At 39.9% G+C, this 17,381-nt stretch overlaps 1 protein-coding gene across 1 annotated transcript in view; it reads right to left on the bottom strand.

Annotated features, from left to right (window-relative positions):
- The window catches only part of CNTD1 (cyclin N-terminal domain containing 1), a 175,810-nt gene that overhangs the window by 46,208 nt on the left and 112,221 nt on the right, over positions 1–17,381 (bottom strand). Inside the window, exon 7 of the mRNA XM_069242020.1 lies at positions 1,075–1,219. Within this exon, the coding sequence (XP_069098121.1) occupies positions 1,075–1,219 (145 nt within the window). The remainder of the gene's footprint in view (positions 1–1,074; positions 1,220–17,381) is intronic.

Raw genomic sequence — 17,381 nt, 5'->3', positions numbered from 1 at the left:
CTATTCATAAGGTGAGGAATCCACAGGTAGTTGTATCCATCCGAAGAACATGTTACTTACCTTCGGTAATGCATTTTCTGGTGGATCAGTAGCTACCTCATAGTCCCTCCCGCCTCACCATTGCCTGCCTGGTCATACCAAGACTTTGTTTATTATACATAGAATGTATATATATATATTTGTTTATCTAAACAGATATTGTGATCTATATATATTTGTGTGCATGTATATATATATATATATTTTTTTTTTCTTTGCATTGCCACATATTGTGCTGTGGAGGTCGGTATTCACCTGTTCGCCTTGAAGGCACGGTAAAATATTGTAAAACTGATGTCAGCACGCCAGCGAGGACTTCTTATAGCACCAATGACGTCAGACGGAGTCGCGTACAGAGCTGTACAACTGTGATGTCCTCGTCAACGTGAGGAGCTAGGAAGAAAATTCTTGTCGAATGCTGGCACATTGGGAGAATTCATAAGGTGAGGAATCCACAGGTAGCTACTGTATGCACCAGAAAAAGCGTTACGAAGGTAAGTAACTTGTTCTTCAGTTCAGATGCCTGGAACCTGGCAGTAGCATGGAGGTAATGTAGTATTAAAGCGCTACCAACAGCAGTAACATCATAATACATAATACAGCAACTACGTTTCCATTTCATTTTTGGTGAAAGGACCAGGAGAGCGAGATGCTACATATGTTCATGTGACCCATGACACGTGCAGTTCCAATTGGGAGAGTAACGTCAGGTTGTGAAATCCCCACCAATATATGCCTCATCAGCACTGTTTTGCACCACCCTTGCTAGAGGCAGGAATTATTGTTCTCACTTGACAGCACAGCAAAGATATATTATATGCAGTTATTTATTTTTAACATTCGCAGCTAAAAGCTGGAATGGGATCCTCGAAGCATCTTTTATTGAATAGTGATACCTTTCACCTGAGCCTGCTCCTGGAAGCATGATTCCTACCTGGTTAAAAGTCCGTTATTCAATACTAGCGTCACCCTCAACTCTGGAAGTCTGTTTTGGGTTTCCCCTATGTACATTCAAGAAGCACTTGAGAGTCATACCTATGAAGGTCACTGGGAGAATAATTATCCACAGACTGCCTCAATAACGTCTCGTAGATGGAGCTTCTCAGAAGGTACACTAAATCGAGTAGCTTCAGGCAGGTTTCATGCAGCTCCTTCAGAGGCAGTAGGCACCCGTTATGCCCTACAATTTAAATGGCAGCTGTTAATATCGACTGGATAATCACCTATCAATATCATTTTAGGATTAAACTAATCTGTGTATGTCGTTGAATGTCAAAAGAACACATTGGAAAATACAACTGAATCAATAATTCCTAACTAAATCTGTCAGTTAGTACAGAGGGACCGATCATTTTTGGTTAAGCTCTTGATTTCTGTTTTTAATCATGCCTTCTCCTCATCTCCAGAATTTCAAACGCATTAAATGGTCTGGCTGGCCAATTAAAACAAGCATTACCGAAGTGAATAAGTCTTTCCTTTGTGGCCTTCTGGCTTTGTCAATGGTTGTTAGCCACGCTGTACAGCGTCCTCGCAGCATGTCTAAATTAAACATCAAAAAACATTTATGTGTCCACCCGCATCAATTTGTAGTCACTTGCACCTCGCACATGTTGATTTACAATATCACACAGCTGCCTCTTTTTGTTTTTATTTACCGATCCGAATCGCCTCCCCATCCCCAGGGAGGGGATGAGGAGACGCACACAGCGAAACAGGGAAAAGAAGTACATGAGGGAGATGGCTTGAAAGTCGCACTATCAGCCAATAGGGGGTCCTGGTGCTGAGCAGGTGTGAGTATCGGCACATCTAGGGCCTAGTGGGACTATTCAAAAAGCCAGGTCATCAGCGTCTTGCGGAATTCAAGAAGTGAGGAGGAGGTTCTTATGTGTAGTGGCAGGTCAATCCATGCTTTGAAAGCGATGTAGAAGGCTTGACCACCAGATGTGATTTTCCATATATGTGAGATTTGTGCAGGTAGGAGTGCGGATGAGTGGAGGTGCCTGGAAGGTGCATGAAAGCAGATGTGATTGTTGAGGTATGCTTGACAAGTGTCATGTAGTGCTTTGAAGGTATTGATGAGGAGTTTGAATTATGCTCATTTGTAAATGCCAGTGGAGTGCTTCAGGTGTTGTGTGATGTGAGTGTGCTATTATCTATCTGTCTATCTATCTGTCTATCTATCTATCTATCTATTGTTATGTTCACTGAAAAACCCAAGGTTAACCCAAGGTTAAAGCAACGTTATAGTTAGGTGAACTGTGGTCCCCAAAGCCTAATGCGTTTTTGTTTTATTAGGGTCGGGGATGGGGTACACGTGGCCCCCTCCACTTAAAATGTTTAAAAAATAAATAATTAGTCCCTGTGATCAATTACCCGCCGTGCACGGCCGAAGGGGTTGGCTTTACGTATGGCAATAAAATATTACTTTGTGTTGAAAAACCTTAGACATTCAATGTAGTCTCAAATGACATCATTGATTACATCACACATGCAGCTGGCATTGCTCCCATCCAGAGGGAGCAGCTGCTCTGTCTGGGCTGGAGCAATATTTTAGTCTGTTTCTGTGCCTGTATCAGTGCAGGCAGGAAACAGATCAAAAGTCTGCTCTCAGCCGGCAGGAACATTTATAAAGGTCCGGTAGTGGGCTTGGTATTTCCTCCCACTTGGTGGGAGTTTTTAAAATGCTCTAGCCAAGGAGGAGCAAACACAGGTTTCCCTGCCCGCGCCATCGCACAATGCTGCCGCATTTTCCCACTGGGCTGAGGGGCGGAAACTCATAATGAAGCCCATTGACTGTTTTTCCAGCAAATACATCAACTATGGTATTTTCCATGTATATTTTTTATGAGTTCCGTAGTTTTGAATACAAATCAGCATCTTTCTTTATAAGGCACCCTTCAAATTGTAGTACATTTTAATAGGTATTCAAATGAAACCATGCCTTAATGATGTAACACATGATTTTTCATCTGAGTCTAAGATAATAAGTTAAATTTCAATATAGAGAACTAATTGTATGTAGAATCGTGTTTACTTTGCATTTTCTGATAATCCATCATCATTAACTAAATTCTGTGCACTTTCAAGAGAATCCAGAGGATTCTGCAATGTAAATAGAGCTCTACTTTGCTCTTATTCATTCTTGTAGCTTTCTAATATTGAAAGTATTTGAAGTCCTTATTGAAATCGAATACATCTTTTCATTATTATTTTCAAATTCTTGTCTATTACTTTAAATGTTCCCTTGATATTTTCTGCATTTATTTCTCTGATGTTCTGAAGAGCTTCAGCAGCAGTTTTAGGTGTCATAGCCATAACAGTGCAATACAGTCACATTTCATTCTCTTCTGGTGTTTTTAGAAAGCCACCTACCCAGCTGGTAAAGTATCAAATGTGGTAAAGAGGACCCAGGCTTAAGGGAAAAGGGAGTTAGCAGGGAGGAGAGGCATGCTCCTGTGGGTGGAACACCAGGACTGGATAACACAAAGCACAGAGCCTTGTATGACATGCGAGCTTGGGCACAGTCTCCACCTATAGATGAGAGGACATACGTCAGTGAAGAGGCCAAGCCAAGAGGGAAAAGATAACATATAGTCAGAGGATGTGCAGATGGACTAACCATGTGTGATGATGTTAGTAGTAGATAAGCTCTAACTAGTTCCCAGGTGTACTTGGAGTCCTTCTCAGGAACGAAACTTGGATGTAACGCCACTGCAGCACTGGGAAGGAAGGAGCCTGGTAGAGGGAAGATGGCTGACACACAAAGGTCAAAATATATGTAACAGGTAAGCCACAATTTATGGAAATGCAAAGGAACCAATGGAAGTGAGTAGAGAGAAAAAAATACAGGAGTGGTAGCAGTAGAGCCGGGTGAGAACACTGTTGAGTTTTGAGAGAGTCATAACAACCAGTGTTGCTAGACAGCGTGCCTTTGCACATGTATGGTCGTATATACACTCTTCCACTAACAACCCTCAAGTATACCTATGAGAAACTGTGGCTGGGGCTGTGTGTGGGACTCTTGAGTTTGTAGATCTTGTAGTGGGATTCCAAAGTCTCCTTTGTGCTGTTCGTCACCTTCTCTACGTACACAATATTTGTGGTCTCGTATTGTCTAATCATTCTGGGGATCTGACAAACATTCATGTTTTCATACAAAGCGTTTATGTGTTGTTCCACAACATCTAATTTTCTACTTGATAGTGTTTGCCGACACCACAAGTATCAACATATGTCTATCTAGAGTCTACTCCATTTACCAGTGGTCCTGCTATTCCTTTAGCAAAGATGTTTTAATAGTAATTTGTTTGGAAACTCCAAACACAAGCTCTCCCACATTCAGTAGACATATTCCTGAAAGTACCATTAGCAATTAATATTTGCATTGTATCATTTTTTGGTATTAAAAGTATTATCAATTCATCACAGTTAGCAAATACCACATATGTTATCTGTTGAACAGTACTATTTACAAATGCAGAATATTCTAGAAAAGAGCAAGCTGAAAGTAAAGGATCCAGTCCCTGAATTTGCTAATTTTCAGTTCGACATACAAATTTTAATGGTATGGTCTTGTACCATACTGCAAAAACATTTTTTGCTATAGATCACTTTGTTCCTAAAAAAAATACACAAATGAGGTTTGTTACATTTTAATTATAAAAATATTTTAAGGGAATTTTGTTTCAAATTTAGGCTCACTGGAAGAAGGTACTGTTCCTATTGTTGATCTACAATTCTTGCTATAAAGATTTGCATACTGAGTGTGGCAGAATAACTGCTTGTAGTTTTCTTCGGCAAGATGAGGATGAGTGTTGTACACTAAAGCATGTATTTGTAATTTCATGAACTAGTTCCTCACAGTGACTGAATTTTATTCATCTGTATAAAGATTTATAGGCATGATGTAATCGAAATCAAGACGGAAAGTGTGCAGACCTTATACAGTCTAAGTACTATGATCTGATGCTTCAAGTCTTCCCAGTAGGCACCATCTTGCAGGGGGGGGGTGTAGCGTCTATTTACTCTTGAGATGTTTTTCTGGTAACTCTGTATTTTATTTTGCTTGATGTTTCAGGGTTGCAGCTGGATATTCTATGCCTGAACATATATTCCATGCACAAACCTTCCAAGGAGCACTACAGTTACAAGCCAAATCAAAGTTATGTGAGCATGAGCCCAACAATTGTCCAACGTGGTTTCATGTGTTCTTTAGCGCTATTTGTAAATTTCTTTTATTTATTTTGCAAAGGAAGATTTTCATTAATCTCTAAACTCTAGGTAATGTTAAGTCATTTAATAGAATTGATTCACATTTTGATAATACTGCATTGAATCTTTGGAGATAGACAGTAGAAGTTTTCAAGTACTTGTCTCTTGTTTAACTGTGTTTTAAACTGATTGGTCTTCATTGTTGTGAGAGGATTTCAAATAGGAAACATTCTGTGACAGAGTCATTGATTGTCAGAGGTGGCTTTAAAAGCTTCACTGATATGCTGTACAAAACAGGCCACATGACATAGTTTCACTTTATCCACCGACACCAGTCTTGTCCTCTTTCTTCCTTTCATGCATACAACCGGTACAGTATCTCAATCAGTTAAGCCAAACTCTTCCTTTGATTTCAGTCCCTCTACCACAAGCTCATGCTCATCAACTTTTGTTAACTATCCAGTCACTAGATGTGACATTGGAATTGTAGTCTGGCTTAGACCATCCAGGGCATGCTGCAAACCCTGCAACAAAGTGAGCCATGATTGATCATGTCAATCCCTCCATCCTGGAAGGTCAGGTACATACATCTTGGCTTTGAACAGCATCTCATATGGAGAGCGGTTAGATACTACACAGTCCATGGTGTAGAAGGTTGTCTCTCTATACAGTGTACGAAAAAATACTACAGATTTTTATAAAATATTTAAGACCAAGATCATCAATATTTGGTAAGTACCCATCAGTTTTCGTGCCTAATGTGGGGGCGAAACCATTGGGCGGCCATCTGCTGCTAGCAGTAGAAGCGTTGGACAGATTTCAAAGGTGGCAAAGCCTTTGAAGCTGATCGCTGTGCAGGGTGCCTGCCTCCCTTGGGGAGGAAGTGTAACACCTCTGCCCAGGAAAGGCTTTGTGTTCTGGTTCCTGAGAGCACAGGCTCTCACCCCAGGAGTCCAGAATCATATTTGCTCATGCACACATATGCCCTCACATGCATTATAATGCACCCTGCCTTGGGGCTGCAAGGCCTGCCACAGGGGTGACTTACATATATTGCATGCATTGTTAGTGGACATGGCACTCTTGGTGAGTGCCAGGTAGAGTTACATCTTGTCATGCATTTGCAATGGCGCACTGCATGAGGCTGGTCTGGAGCTTCTCACAGAGGCTGCTCTGGGGGTTCCTCTTCAGTACCCAAGCCCTAGGTACCAGGAGTACCATTTACTAGGGACTTACAAAGGTGGCAGAAGTGCCGAACATAGTAGAGTTTTGGGGAAAGAGATCTGGCACTGGGAAACTGTTTAGCAGGGGGCCAGTGCACTTACAGTTTGAAAACACATCATTTTCCAGGCAAAAGGTGGGGGGCTAGCCATGTGAAAAGAGGCCCTTTCTCACAAATGGCTCACATCTGAAGCCCTGTTTTAATGTGGAATTAGCTCTCAACAACCCTGTTGGAAATGGGTCTAAAAAGGGGTGTGAGAATTGGAGACTTAATCCCGCCTTAGCAAGTGCCTCTGCTAATGCCTAAGAGGTAAAAGCTAGACCTTGATCAGAATGAAATAAATAAACTCAGCCCACTGCCACTAAGCCTAACAAGTTTTTTATGACTGTGTGAACTGTATCCTGGTGCTGGGGCAACATTCACATAAATCATATGCACAAGTCCACTGTTGTTAATATGCATTTGTATTTATCAATTGGCTGGAATGGACTGATGTGTTTCAAGTGCTTTCTCCAAAGACATTTGTGAGAAATCTTACAATTGTAGAATACTTTATTTGTCTTTACAAAATTAACAGTGTAATTGTAGTGATCAATGCTTGTTGAAAGGCTAGCATTGAACACTGCGTGTGAGGTCAAACAGTTTCATGTGAGGTCATACCATTCCATGATATAATGATAGGTACGAGTGAATATATAACGGGTTTTTGTGTTAGGCAGTGACTCCTTTTGCTGTATGCCTGCTGTGGTCTCTGTTACTGCAAATAAACATCCACCCTAGTTATTTATTGAGTCGGCTCAATTACTACAAATATACTGGCGACGAGCGAGGATAATCAGAGACCACAGAACCCACTACATGTGAAGAATCCTTACCTTCAAGCCTGATCCCAGTTAGTTAAGTGATGAGAGGGCATCGAGAGAGGCATCGCTGCTAGACTGCGAGGTCTGTATCATTATCAAGGGGCCAACCAGACACAGAGGGATCTGGAGAGACATTGCTCCAGGGGCCAGGAGTTCCATTTCATTAGCGAGGGGTGAATCAGACACATAGGAAACAGTACGGTTAGTGGCCTTGCGCAAAATTAGAAATGCCTGAATGTGTCTGACCTTAACACAAGCAGGCATACATGCCGCCATTTTGAGTGACTGACCCCAAAGTTTACATACTGCTGCCATCTCAGGAGAATATATTTATAAGTGACAAGACTTCTGCCTGACTTTAACACAAGCACACGCATACGGGCCGCCATTTTGAGTGAGTTGCTTCAATCTTTACGTACTGCCGCCGTCTTAGGGGAATATATTTAAAGGGAGGAGTTTATTATTATTGGGCAAGCACGTCCAGTGTATCCAGACGTTGGCACACACATTGGTGATGCACACACCTAATATACCAGCAACGTTGCCAAATGTTATATGAAACACTCTGATGGCAGCGCACATCGTCTAGTGTAAGCTGGAATTGACGTCAGTGATGTGCACCCCTAATAAAGACATCAAGTAAAATGTGTAAATTTATCTTGCAAGGTATTCATACTATAAGTAATCTTGACTAGGCATTAAGAGCCCTTTGACTTAAAGATACATCGTTGATGCGTACATTCAAGCAGCAGGATTTATGTTCTAGCTTGAACACAGGCGTATAATCTTTCCTACAGTGCTTTGTCAAAGTATCCTCCTGCACGCATTCTACTTGCCTTGGCAAATTTACCCTCGTTAAGCATTCTTTCTTGGCAAATCTTATTTTCTTAGCAGGCATATTAGTGATTTTTTTTCACTTCATTTATTTATTACTGTGCATAAATGTATCTTGCCATGCAGTCTGTTCCTCCACCAACACCATTTTTAGAAGCACCAGAAATTCCACCACAGTTGGTGTGAAGCTTTTGAAATGTATTTTGGAGCAATTGGCGCTCCAGGTTTTTAATTAGAAAGAAAAAAAATCCTTTTACTCCACTCGTTAGGCATTGAAGGGAGGTCTGTGTATAAACAAGTTCCACCACTGACACTCAATGAGGATGAAGAAATGGATGGGTTTGTTAAAACTGTTAAGAAGTTTGAGCTACGATTTGACGTTCAGCCGAGCCTAGTGGTAACCAGACACAAATGTTTTAAAAGAGAACAAAGAAATGGAGAGGATGTAGACACATACATATCAGCACTTAGGAAGTTATTTGCGGATTGCCAATTTCATTCACTGATCAACTCATCAGAGATCAGTATATCTACATCCATTCAATAGAAGTTATTGCTGATGGGTAAATCTCCAGAACAAACTATAAGGACACCCAAAAGTATTGAAATATTGAAAGTATCGGTCAAAGAATTGGAAAGCAAACCTACAGAAAACGTAGGTGTGGTAAAAAGTAAAGAAGACAGAAGTCTTAAAGAAACTCGCAATGACAGTGGATCATTCTTTAAAGAAACTAATATCTGGTTTAGGTGTGGAAATCCTAATCATTCTAAGGGCGGTAATGGTCGCCCAGCTACAAATGTGACATGCGGAAAATGTAACAGGCTGGGTCACTTTGCCAAGGTCTGCCAGAGTACTAAGGGTAGTAGTTTTTCCAGGAAGAATAATCGTATGAGTGTGAACAATGCATCTGTAGCAAATGTGTCGGAACCAGGGAATGATGAAATAGACAAAATACAAGATGATCTTAGAGCCATGGTTATGGTAGCCAGTGAGAGGTCAGTAATAAGTGGCGATCTTGCACAGTGTGTCGATCCTTATGTGGATATTGGCATTGGAGAGAAAAGGTCAGATTGCTAGTGTATTCAGGAGCTAGGAACACGATGAGAACTGAAGACTTGTTTAAAGAAGTGTGGTAAGATAGGTCCTTAGAACCACCTGACAGGTTACCAGTGTCATATGAATGATCCAAGATTGAGCTTGCAGGATTTTGTGAGGATATTCTAGAGTTCAGAGGTCGAAAAATCTTCAGCAAAGTATATGTTGTAATTAGGGGCCTCTGTGTTTTGGGCTGGTTTCACCAAGGGTTGTTCCAAATGGTATTGAGACCAGGCACGAAGGATCAGGTATTAGAAGTCAATTCTGAAAAGGTTAGTGATGAGCTTGTTAAGACATTCCCCACTGTGTTTTCTCACGATCTTGGCCCCATCAAAGGATTTACTCTCAGATAAAATTGAAGGAAAATGCTGTGCTGGTCAAACACATATTGAGGAGTTTGCCGTTTAGAATAAGAGAGAAACTCGAAAGTTAAGTTAATGACCTATGTACTAAAGGAATGGTTGAACCCATTGAGACATCCCTATGGTTGTCACCTTTAGTAGTAGCATGTAAGAAAAGTGGTGAACTAAGAGTTGACCTACGCTGTCTCAACAAGAACATATGAATAGATTCTCACCCTCTACTGAAAATTTCAGCATTCTTAACTCTCATTGGTGGTTCCAGGTGGTTTTCTAATCTAGATCTGGCGGCAGCCTATCGCCAGGTGGTCCTTGAACCGTCTTCAAGATATTTGATGGCTTTTGTGTCTCTCATTGGCACATTTCACTATTGCAGAATGCCATTCAGTTTAGTATCTGCTGCAGCCGTTTTTCAAGGAATAATGTTTCAATTGTTCAAGGAGGTTAAAGGAATGGCAATTTTTTAGGATGATGTATTAATTTTTGGATCAACTAGGGAGGAGCACAATAACACACTAAACAAGGTATTGAATATTATGCAGGAAAAAGGAGTAGTGCAGAAGGTGAATAAATGCCAATTCCTCAAAGATAAGGTGGAATATGTAGGTCATGAAGTGTTGGAACAGGGCATTGAACCTAAGCCTGGTTTAGTACAAGCAGTGATTGATGCCTAACCACCCACCGACAAGGCAGGGCTTAAATCTTTGATTGGCCTATGGGAATTGTATTCACGTTTTATTCCTGATTATGCGTCAATAGTCAAACCACTGACTAATATGTTAAAAAAGTCATATTTGTTTGGGGCAGGACAAGAAATTTTAGACTGGGTCAAATCCCAATCCGCAGGATCAAAGATTTTAAAACCACTTGATCCACAGGTTTAATGCCCAATCACTGTCAATGCCAGCAGTTTAAGTCTGGGTGCAATCTTCACTCGGACTAAGGAAGGTGTAGAAAACACGTTGGGTTATGCCTCCAGATTATTGAGAGGTTCTGAGGTGAATTTTTCAGTGAATGAAAAAGAGTTATTAGCCTGTTGGTAGGCTATTAGGAAATTTCACCCATACATATAGGGTCATCGGTGTATACTACGGACTGATCACAGACCACTAATTTCCATTTTGTCATGTGATTAAGTAAAAGACCCCACGCCACGTATATCTAGATTTTCAACAAAACTGTTGCAATATGATTTTGATGTGTTTTATATCCCAGGAATCATAAATACCAGGGCAGACTACCTGTCCAGGTTTCCTGTACATGAGATAAAAGAAGAAGTCAGTGAAGATGATCAAGACAGTTGCTTTATAGCAATCATAGATGTCGAAAACATGTGCTATCACAGAGAATGAATGGAAGCATGAAGTAAACAAGGATGTGACATTGATGCAAGTTATGGAGTTTGTTAGAAAAGAGTGGAAGGAATGTTCTGTACCAATTCCAAACATACGGAAAGGTATCTGATGATTTGTCAGTTGAAGACGGTGTTAGAAAAGTGTGGAAGGAATGTTCCGTACCAATTACAAACATACGGAAAGGTATCTGATAATTTGTCAGTTGAAGACAGTGTATTGACGCAGAGTGGAAAGTTACTAACTCCAGACAGTTTGATAAGCAGAATTATGTGTGGTGCACATGAAGACTATTTAGGTACAACACTCATTAAGCGTAGAATAAGGGAGACATTTTGGTGTCCTAGCATGGACAAACATTGATGAACATGTTGGGAACTGTGTGTTGTGCAGTAGTAGTGAGAAAGGATACAAAACTAGGAGTCCTCCTTTATGACCTATTGATCTACCTTCCAAACAATGGGACAAGGTCGGCATTGATCTTGTCGGTCTATTCAATTTGTTGCCTTCCTTGTTTAGGTTTGCAGTGGTTGTAATGGACTACTACTCAAAATGGTCAGAAGTTTGTTTCTTTGGGGAACCTACTTCAAAAACACGTCATTGATTTCTTAAAAGACGTTTTTTTAAGAGAAGGGTTTCAGTCTTATCTTGTATCTGACAATCGTGTACGATTTGCGAGTGAAGAATTTAATGTTTTTTTGCAACAAGGGGGAGTTAAACATCTTAGGAGCACACTCTATCACCCACAAACAAATGGTTTAATTGAACTCATGAACAGGGTTTTGGGAAACTGTGTCCAATGGGCCATTGCCAGCGTGTGTAATGTGCAGAATGCTGTGTGTTCCATGTTATGGCTTTATCACACCCCTCTCGTTTTTCCACAAACATTTCACCTTTTGAATCTTTGGGAGGGAGAAAACCTTCTACCAAGTTGTGGCCAGGGTGGATGTCAAAATGGGTCAAGCATGATATAGTGGAAAGCGTGGACAGTGATATATGCCAAAATGTACAGATGGTTTAAGCGAGCCAAAAGAAATATTTTGATACTAGGATGAGAGTTAGTTCAACTCGCTTGAATGTATGTGACAAGATACACATCAAAATACCGACTCACAAACGGAAGGGAGAGATTTCTGAATAATTTTTCATTGATAAAATTAGCAGAAATGCAATTAGGATTAATAAATGTAATTGATGGAACGTCAAGCAAGTAGTAAAAGTGAACAACACTGATGCGAGTCTCAATGATCTCATGACAGATAAAAGCAAGGGTGGTGATGGTAATGAGACAACCAAAGTAGAGGGGTAGGTCAGTAATGGTCCTTTGATCTGCAGAAGAAGTCGACAACAATGTTGCCCATCAGGTATCGTTGATGGTATTTATGTAGACAAACACTGTTTCTGTGCTAGTATTATTTTGCATTGTTGTAACACAGTATACACTGTTTTTTGTGATTCTAGAGGAGAATATGGTAGTTGGTATTTTTGTTTGTAAGCAATGTTTTTGTTGGGTTTGTAATATTTCCTTTAACTTTTTGTTTAACTTACGAAACAGCATTGTATGTAACTATGTTGTTTTCTGTAGCAAGATAAGGGATACTGTAGTGATCAATGTAATGTTTCTATAGTGATCCCTGTAATGTTTTTATGTGTAGGAGGAGAAGGGATAATGTAGTGATCAATGCTTGTTGAAAGGCTAGCATTGAACACTGCTTGTGAGGTCATACAGTTCCATGTGAGGTCATACAATTCCATGATAGAGTGATAGGTATGAGTTCTGTTACTGTGAATGAACTTCCACCCTAGTTCTTCATCGAGTGGGCTCAATTACTACAGTAATACATATTGTTTGGTTTATTTTGGCATTTGGAGGTGTAAGATTGCAGACATCCTAGCATGTGCAAGCTTATTCCTTCATGAGTGTCTTTTATGAGGTCTAATCAATTAGGTATTTAGCATTCCCTTGTTTCAAGTACCCGAACAGTAAGGAGCCCATCTGGTCTCAGGACGTAGTTGTAATTCTCTGAAAAGCCAGGAGGTAAAGCTTTTTCATGTGTGATAATTGCACTGCCTAGTGTATTTACAGGTTGGTCTTGGTTTGCAACCAGATTATTGATGCTATTTTGGAAACATGTATGGCAGATTTTACCTTGTTATTACCAGGGCAATTGCCTTTAGAGTGAACTCTTTCATGCTGGTGTGCCAGCATACAGTAGATCTCCCCCAATGGATACGTTCATCAGAAGGCAGCTATCAAAAGTCACCTTTCCCTATGAATCTTTGTAATTATTGGTCTCTCAGTATTGTATCCCTGCACACAAAATGATGAACCAGATACGATTAAAGAAGAAAATGATTTGTGAGCTTTCTGCAAGGCTAAAGGAAGTACAATAAATTTAAGAATTTGCGTGGTGGAGTCACCCAGGGCTTAGCATATGTGAGTTTACTTTTAACTTCTGAACCGCACAAACAGGGGAATACTACAGTTTGTCTGTTGCTAGCAATGCTTATCCTTCAGTATTGAAAACTTCATGATACTCATGCAGTTGTCTTGTAGACAAGACTTCAGGTATTAACTGGTGATGTTGTAAGAGTTCTTGTAATTTCAATGTAGAATCATACCCAAATTGTATATCAGTGCTAGCCTGACTAGCAGCCCATTGCACCCAACTGACACTCAACACTTGAACTTGGGATGTTTGAGTTGCAGCCTCCAAGGATGGTACTGGTGTTAACACAATTAGTTTCCTTCCTTGGGCTCTGGGTTGCTCTTTGATGATTGCAACTTGCACAGCAGTGAGTATTTTTGCAATGGAGTGATTCACTCCTCTGCTGAAGTTCCATGTGTGATTTCTGGGGGTTCATCTTTGATGGGCAAGTTAATACAAACCCCGCCATTGTAATTCACTTATAACTTGTTAAAGATCTTTTAGCACCTCTGGCTTTATCGGATGTTGAGTTTGAACTTGCTGTTCATCTCTTGAGGGCATTACGTGTGGTGTTGCATTTTTATCCCAACTCACTCCATTTTTATATAACGCAGAAGCCAATTGTAATACCAACTTTGTCGCATACCGCTCCTTAATCGGTTCGGACACTAGTGAAGAAAACGCTCCCATTATAACTTCCTCCTTTGACAGAGTTTCAATTATAACTGATGTGGGCCAATTGGCTTGAGCTAGTAATAGGTCAGAGGAATTTCTCCAGAAAATCACTGAGGTTATTCATTCAATATATCCTTCAATCTACGTACAAACTTTATAAATCACATCTGATTGGTTTCGATGCCCTTCAATGTTTCTATTTGTATAGTTATTAGTCTCCTCCTCCATGAGGTGGGGTTTGAAATTCTGGAGGATAACCATTATTTCTGCTGCACTGTTAGTAAGGCCACTGCCAACGTACCATTCCTCAGTTGAACTCTCTTTCTGTGAGGCATCTTGTTTTCTTGCTGCAGCTATTCTTGTCATGTGAAAAGACCATTTTGAGGATCCTGACCCTGATCTGTCCCCTTTTCTCTGCTGATAGTTTTGTCCTATGTCAGGTCCTGGAAAATAACAGGCCCGCCTGCTGACTACACCTTATTGCAACGATCCTTTGAAAAAAAAAGAATAACACTCATCAGAGGAGCTTTTGTTTCTCACTTATCTCTCAGATTATTGCCTCCCTAATCTACATTTTTATGATAAAATTATAGTTTCTTTTTAAATCCATCCCGGAACATCGTACTTTCTCCTCTGGATCACTGCGACTCTGGCTTACTTTTTTTTGAAAGATTTTTGTTTTCCGCTGTAGTTTTTAATTGGGGTTCCTGTGGTGTCACTCGTAGGGTATCTATCTCCCTGGAAATATAGACTTGAGTTTTATTTTGAGTGGCCCCAATTTTTTCTGATTTTGTGGAATAGTGGCGTACCATAAGACCAGGGACAAAACGGCTGCATCACTTAGTATTCTCAAGAACGATCTAAGCTACAGTGTCTTTGTTATCTATCTATCTATATATATATATATATATATATATATATATATATATATATATATATATATATAAGCCTCATTCCTAGATCTACTGCTGGTGACACTTGTATCTGTTTCAATACGTCTGGCAATACTGCAATTGTTGTACATTCGGTATCCTGCTCATTGGAAAATGCAGATTCATTATTCAGTGTTTATCCTGTCGGGGAAAGAGATAGCACTGCTTCTAATTGATAGGTTTTCCTTGCTAACCAAATTTATATGTAATGACCAGGGCTGTATGTTGGCCCCTTTACTTTTTATTTTGTATTTGGTAGATTTGAACGGTAACCTAAGTACTGCTAAAGCTTTCCCTCTGAAATTTGCAGGCTGTAGTCTGCTCCTTGTTCAGTATGCTACTAACACCATGTTAATGAACCAAACTGCAATAGGTTTGCAAAGATCTTTGACCAGCCTGGCAGATTATTATAAAGTTAATACAGGAAAAACCAAGAGTTGAGTCTTTAGTAAAGAGGATTGAAAATGGTTAAATGGCTAGAAACTTGAAAGGGTTTCTAAAATCAAATGTAGGGGCATGGCTAAATGATTGAGGCCATTCTTCCCCACAGATCGAGGCATGAATAACTACTGCAAATGGTCTTACCTTTGCCTTCCAAGGTCTCCTTAAAAACCTCTCGGGCCCAGATCTTATTGAAATCTGTAAAGGTATTTGATAGCAAACTGATGCCCACTCTTACATATGGCTCATTTGTTTACAAAATTCCTCTATCATCTTGCTCGCCAAGATTATTTACTGTATGCGCAATTTCTTTCTCTTTGTGTGAAGCCGAAATAAGCTTAGCTGGGATCTATCAAGAATCTCTTTTGGGGCATCATTCAAGATAAGGAATCAGAAATGCATAATTGATTTCAGGCTGTGATTAACCAGCTTGCAGCTAAATATCCCATGCAAACACTTTGCTACCGAAAAAGCTAGCAAAAATATTCATGAAATAAGCAAGATTGCCATCAGCTCATGATGACCTACAAGCCATCTACACTAAGGCTCATGCAAAACTAACCATAGACATTCATCTGCCACAAAACATGCCTTCATATCTATCGCGCCTATCCAAACATCTTGTCACAACTCAATTACTTTGCCTACCACTTGGTTTGATTCTGCTGAAAGCATACACATATGGGTGACTAGCAGGTGATCAGGATGTCCTATGCAGATGTGGATCTCACAGCATCTGTCTGCGCAACTATCTCTGCTGTCTCCGGCATTATTTGCAAATACCAATTTTTAGAAAATCAACATCAGATGTTGCATTGCTGCCGCAAATAAATTCTTACAGGGAGACACTTGTTAAATATCTGAAAGATTTTTTTAAATTTATGAAGTCTGTTATAACGATGTTGAACGCTGCAGTTTTAAGACACAATAGACTAAACCACTGTTCACATGCATTTTTAAAATTAGCATTTAAGTAGCATTATTATCAACCGCACTGTACTTTCTTCTTCTCAATATAGGTCATGATTTATGCAGCCGCTGTGTTTACAGCACCTGCTTGTTAATAGCAAAAGATGATACGATTAGCACGTGCATTTTAATTACTTTTGATGTGGGATGTTTACACTTTGCATTATTCAGTTGCAATTTAACTAAGTCTCAAAAGGCTCTGAACCTTTTGCTGATTTACACTATTGCTCTTGTACCTTCATTAGCTGCTTGTTGTCTTTTTTTTAGTGAACCAATATGAGATTGGGTCTTTGCTACCATTGCTTGACTGCCGTATTTTCTGATTTGTTCACATGTATAGTATTTGTTTCTACTGGTTGTTCCCATCGGATTGTATGCTCTTTTTTAAATGTTATCAAGTTTGTATTGTTTGTAACTGATGATTTGCAGTGATTTTGATTAATCGTGCAAAAAACATAACGTAAAGTATTTATATTTGATTTTGCTCATTGGGCAACGTTCCATTAGTGCACTAATTGTGGATTTATGGCTGTGGTCATTACCTAAATGATGTAGTATGCACTGTCTCAACTGTCTGTATATGTTTGTAATCTCAGTGAGCATCTCTCTAGTTTCTGCCATACGTTGGTGGTCTCGTTCTGTATGTGTTCGGTAGGTACCAAGCACTGCCCACGTTTGTGAGTGGAACTAGGTGTACCCTTTGTACAATATGTGGCAGATTTCCCTGGAATAATGTTAAATGATCAGTGTAAGTCATATGTATTTCTGCATGCAAAAATGGAGTATATTGGGATGGAGGGTCAGTCTTGACATTGTTTGTGAATAACGCTGCTGCATCATCAGCCTCTATTTCAATCCAGGGGTATAATACCTTTGTAGTATATGCAGGATCAGTTCTGACCAAAACTACTACTTCTCCCACACTTAATGGTGACCCCCTAGCTGTGAAATTGGAGTTA

The sequence above is a fragment of the Pleurodeles waltl genome, chromosome 6, assembly GCF_031143425.1.
Source record: "Pleurodeles waltl isolate 20211129_DDA chromosome 6, aPleWal1.hap1.20221129, whole genome shotgun sequence".
Taxonomy (NCBI): domain Eukaryota; kingdom Metazoa; phylum Chordata; class Amphibia; order Caudata; family Salamandridae; genus Pleurodeles; species Pleurodeles waltl.
This window is presented reverse-complemented; position numbering and strand designations above follow the sequence as displayed.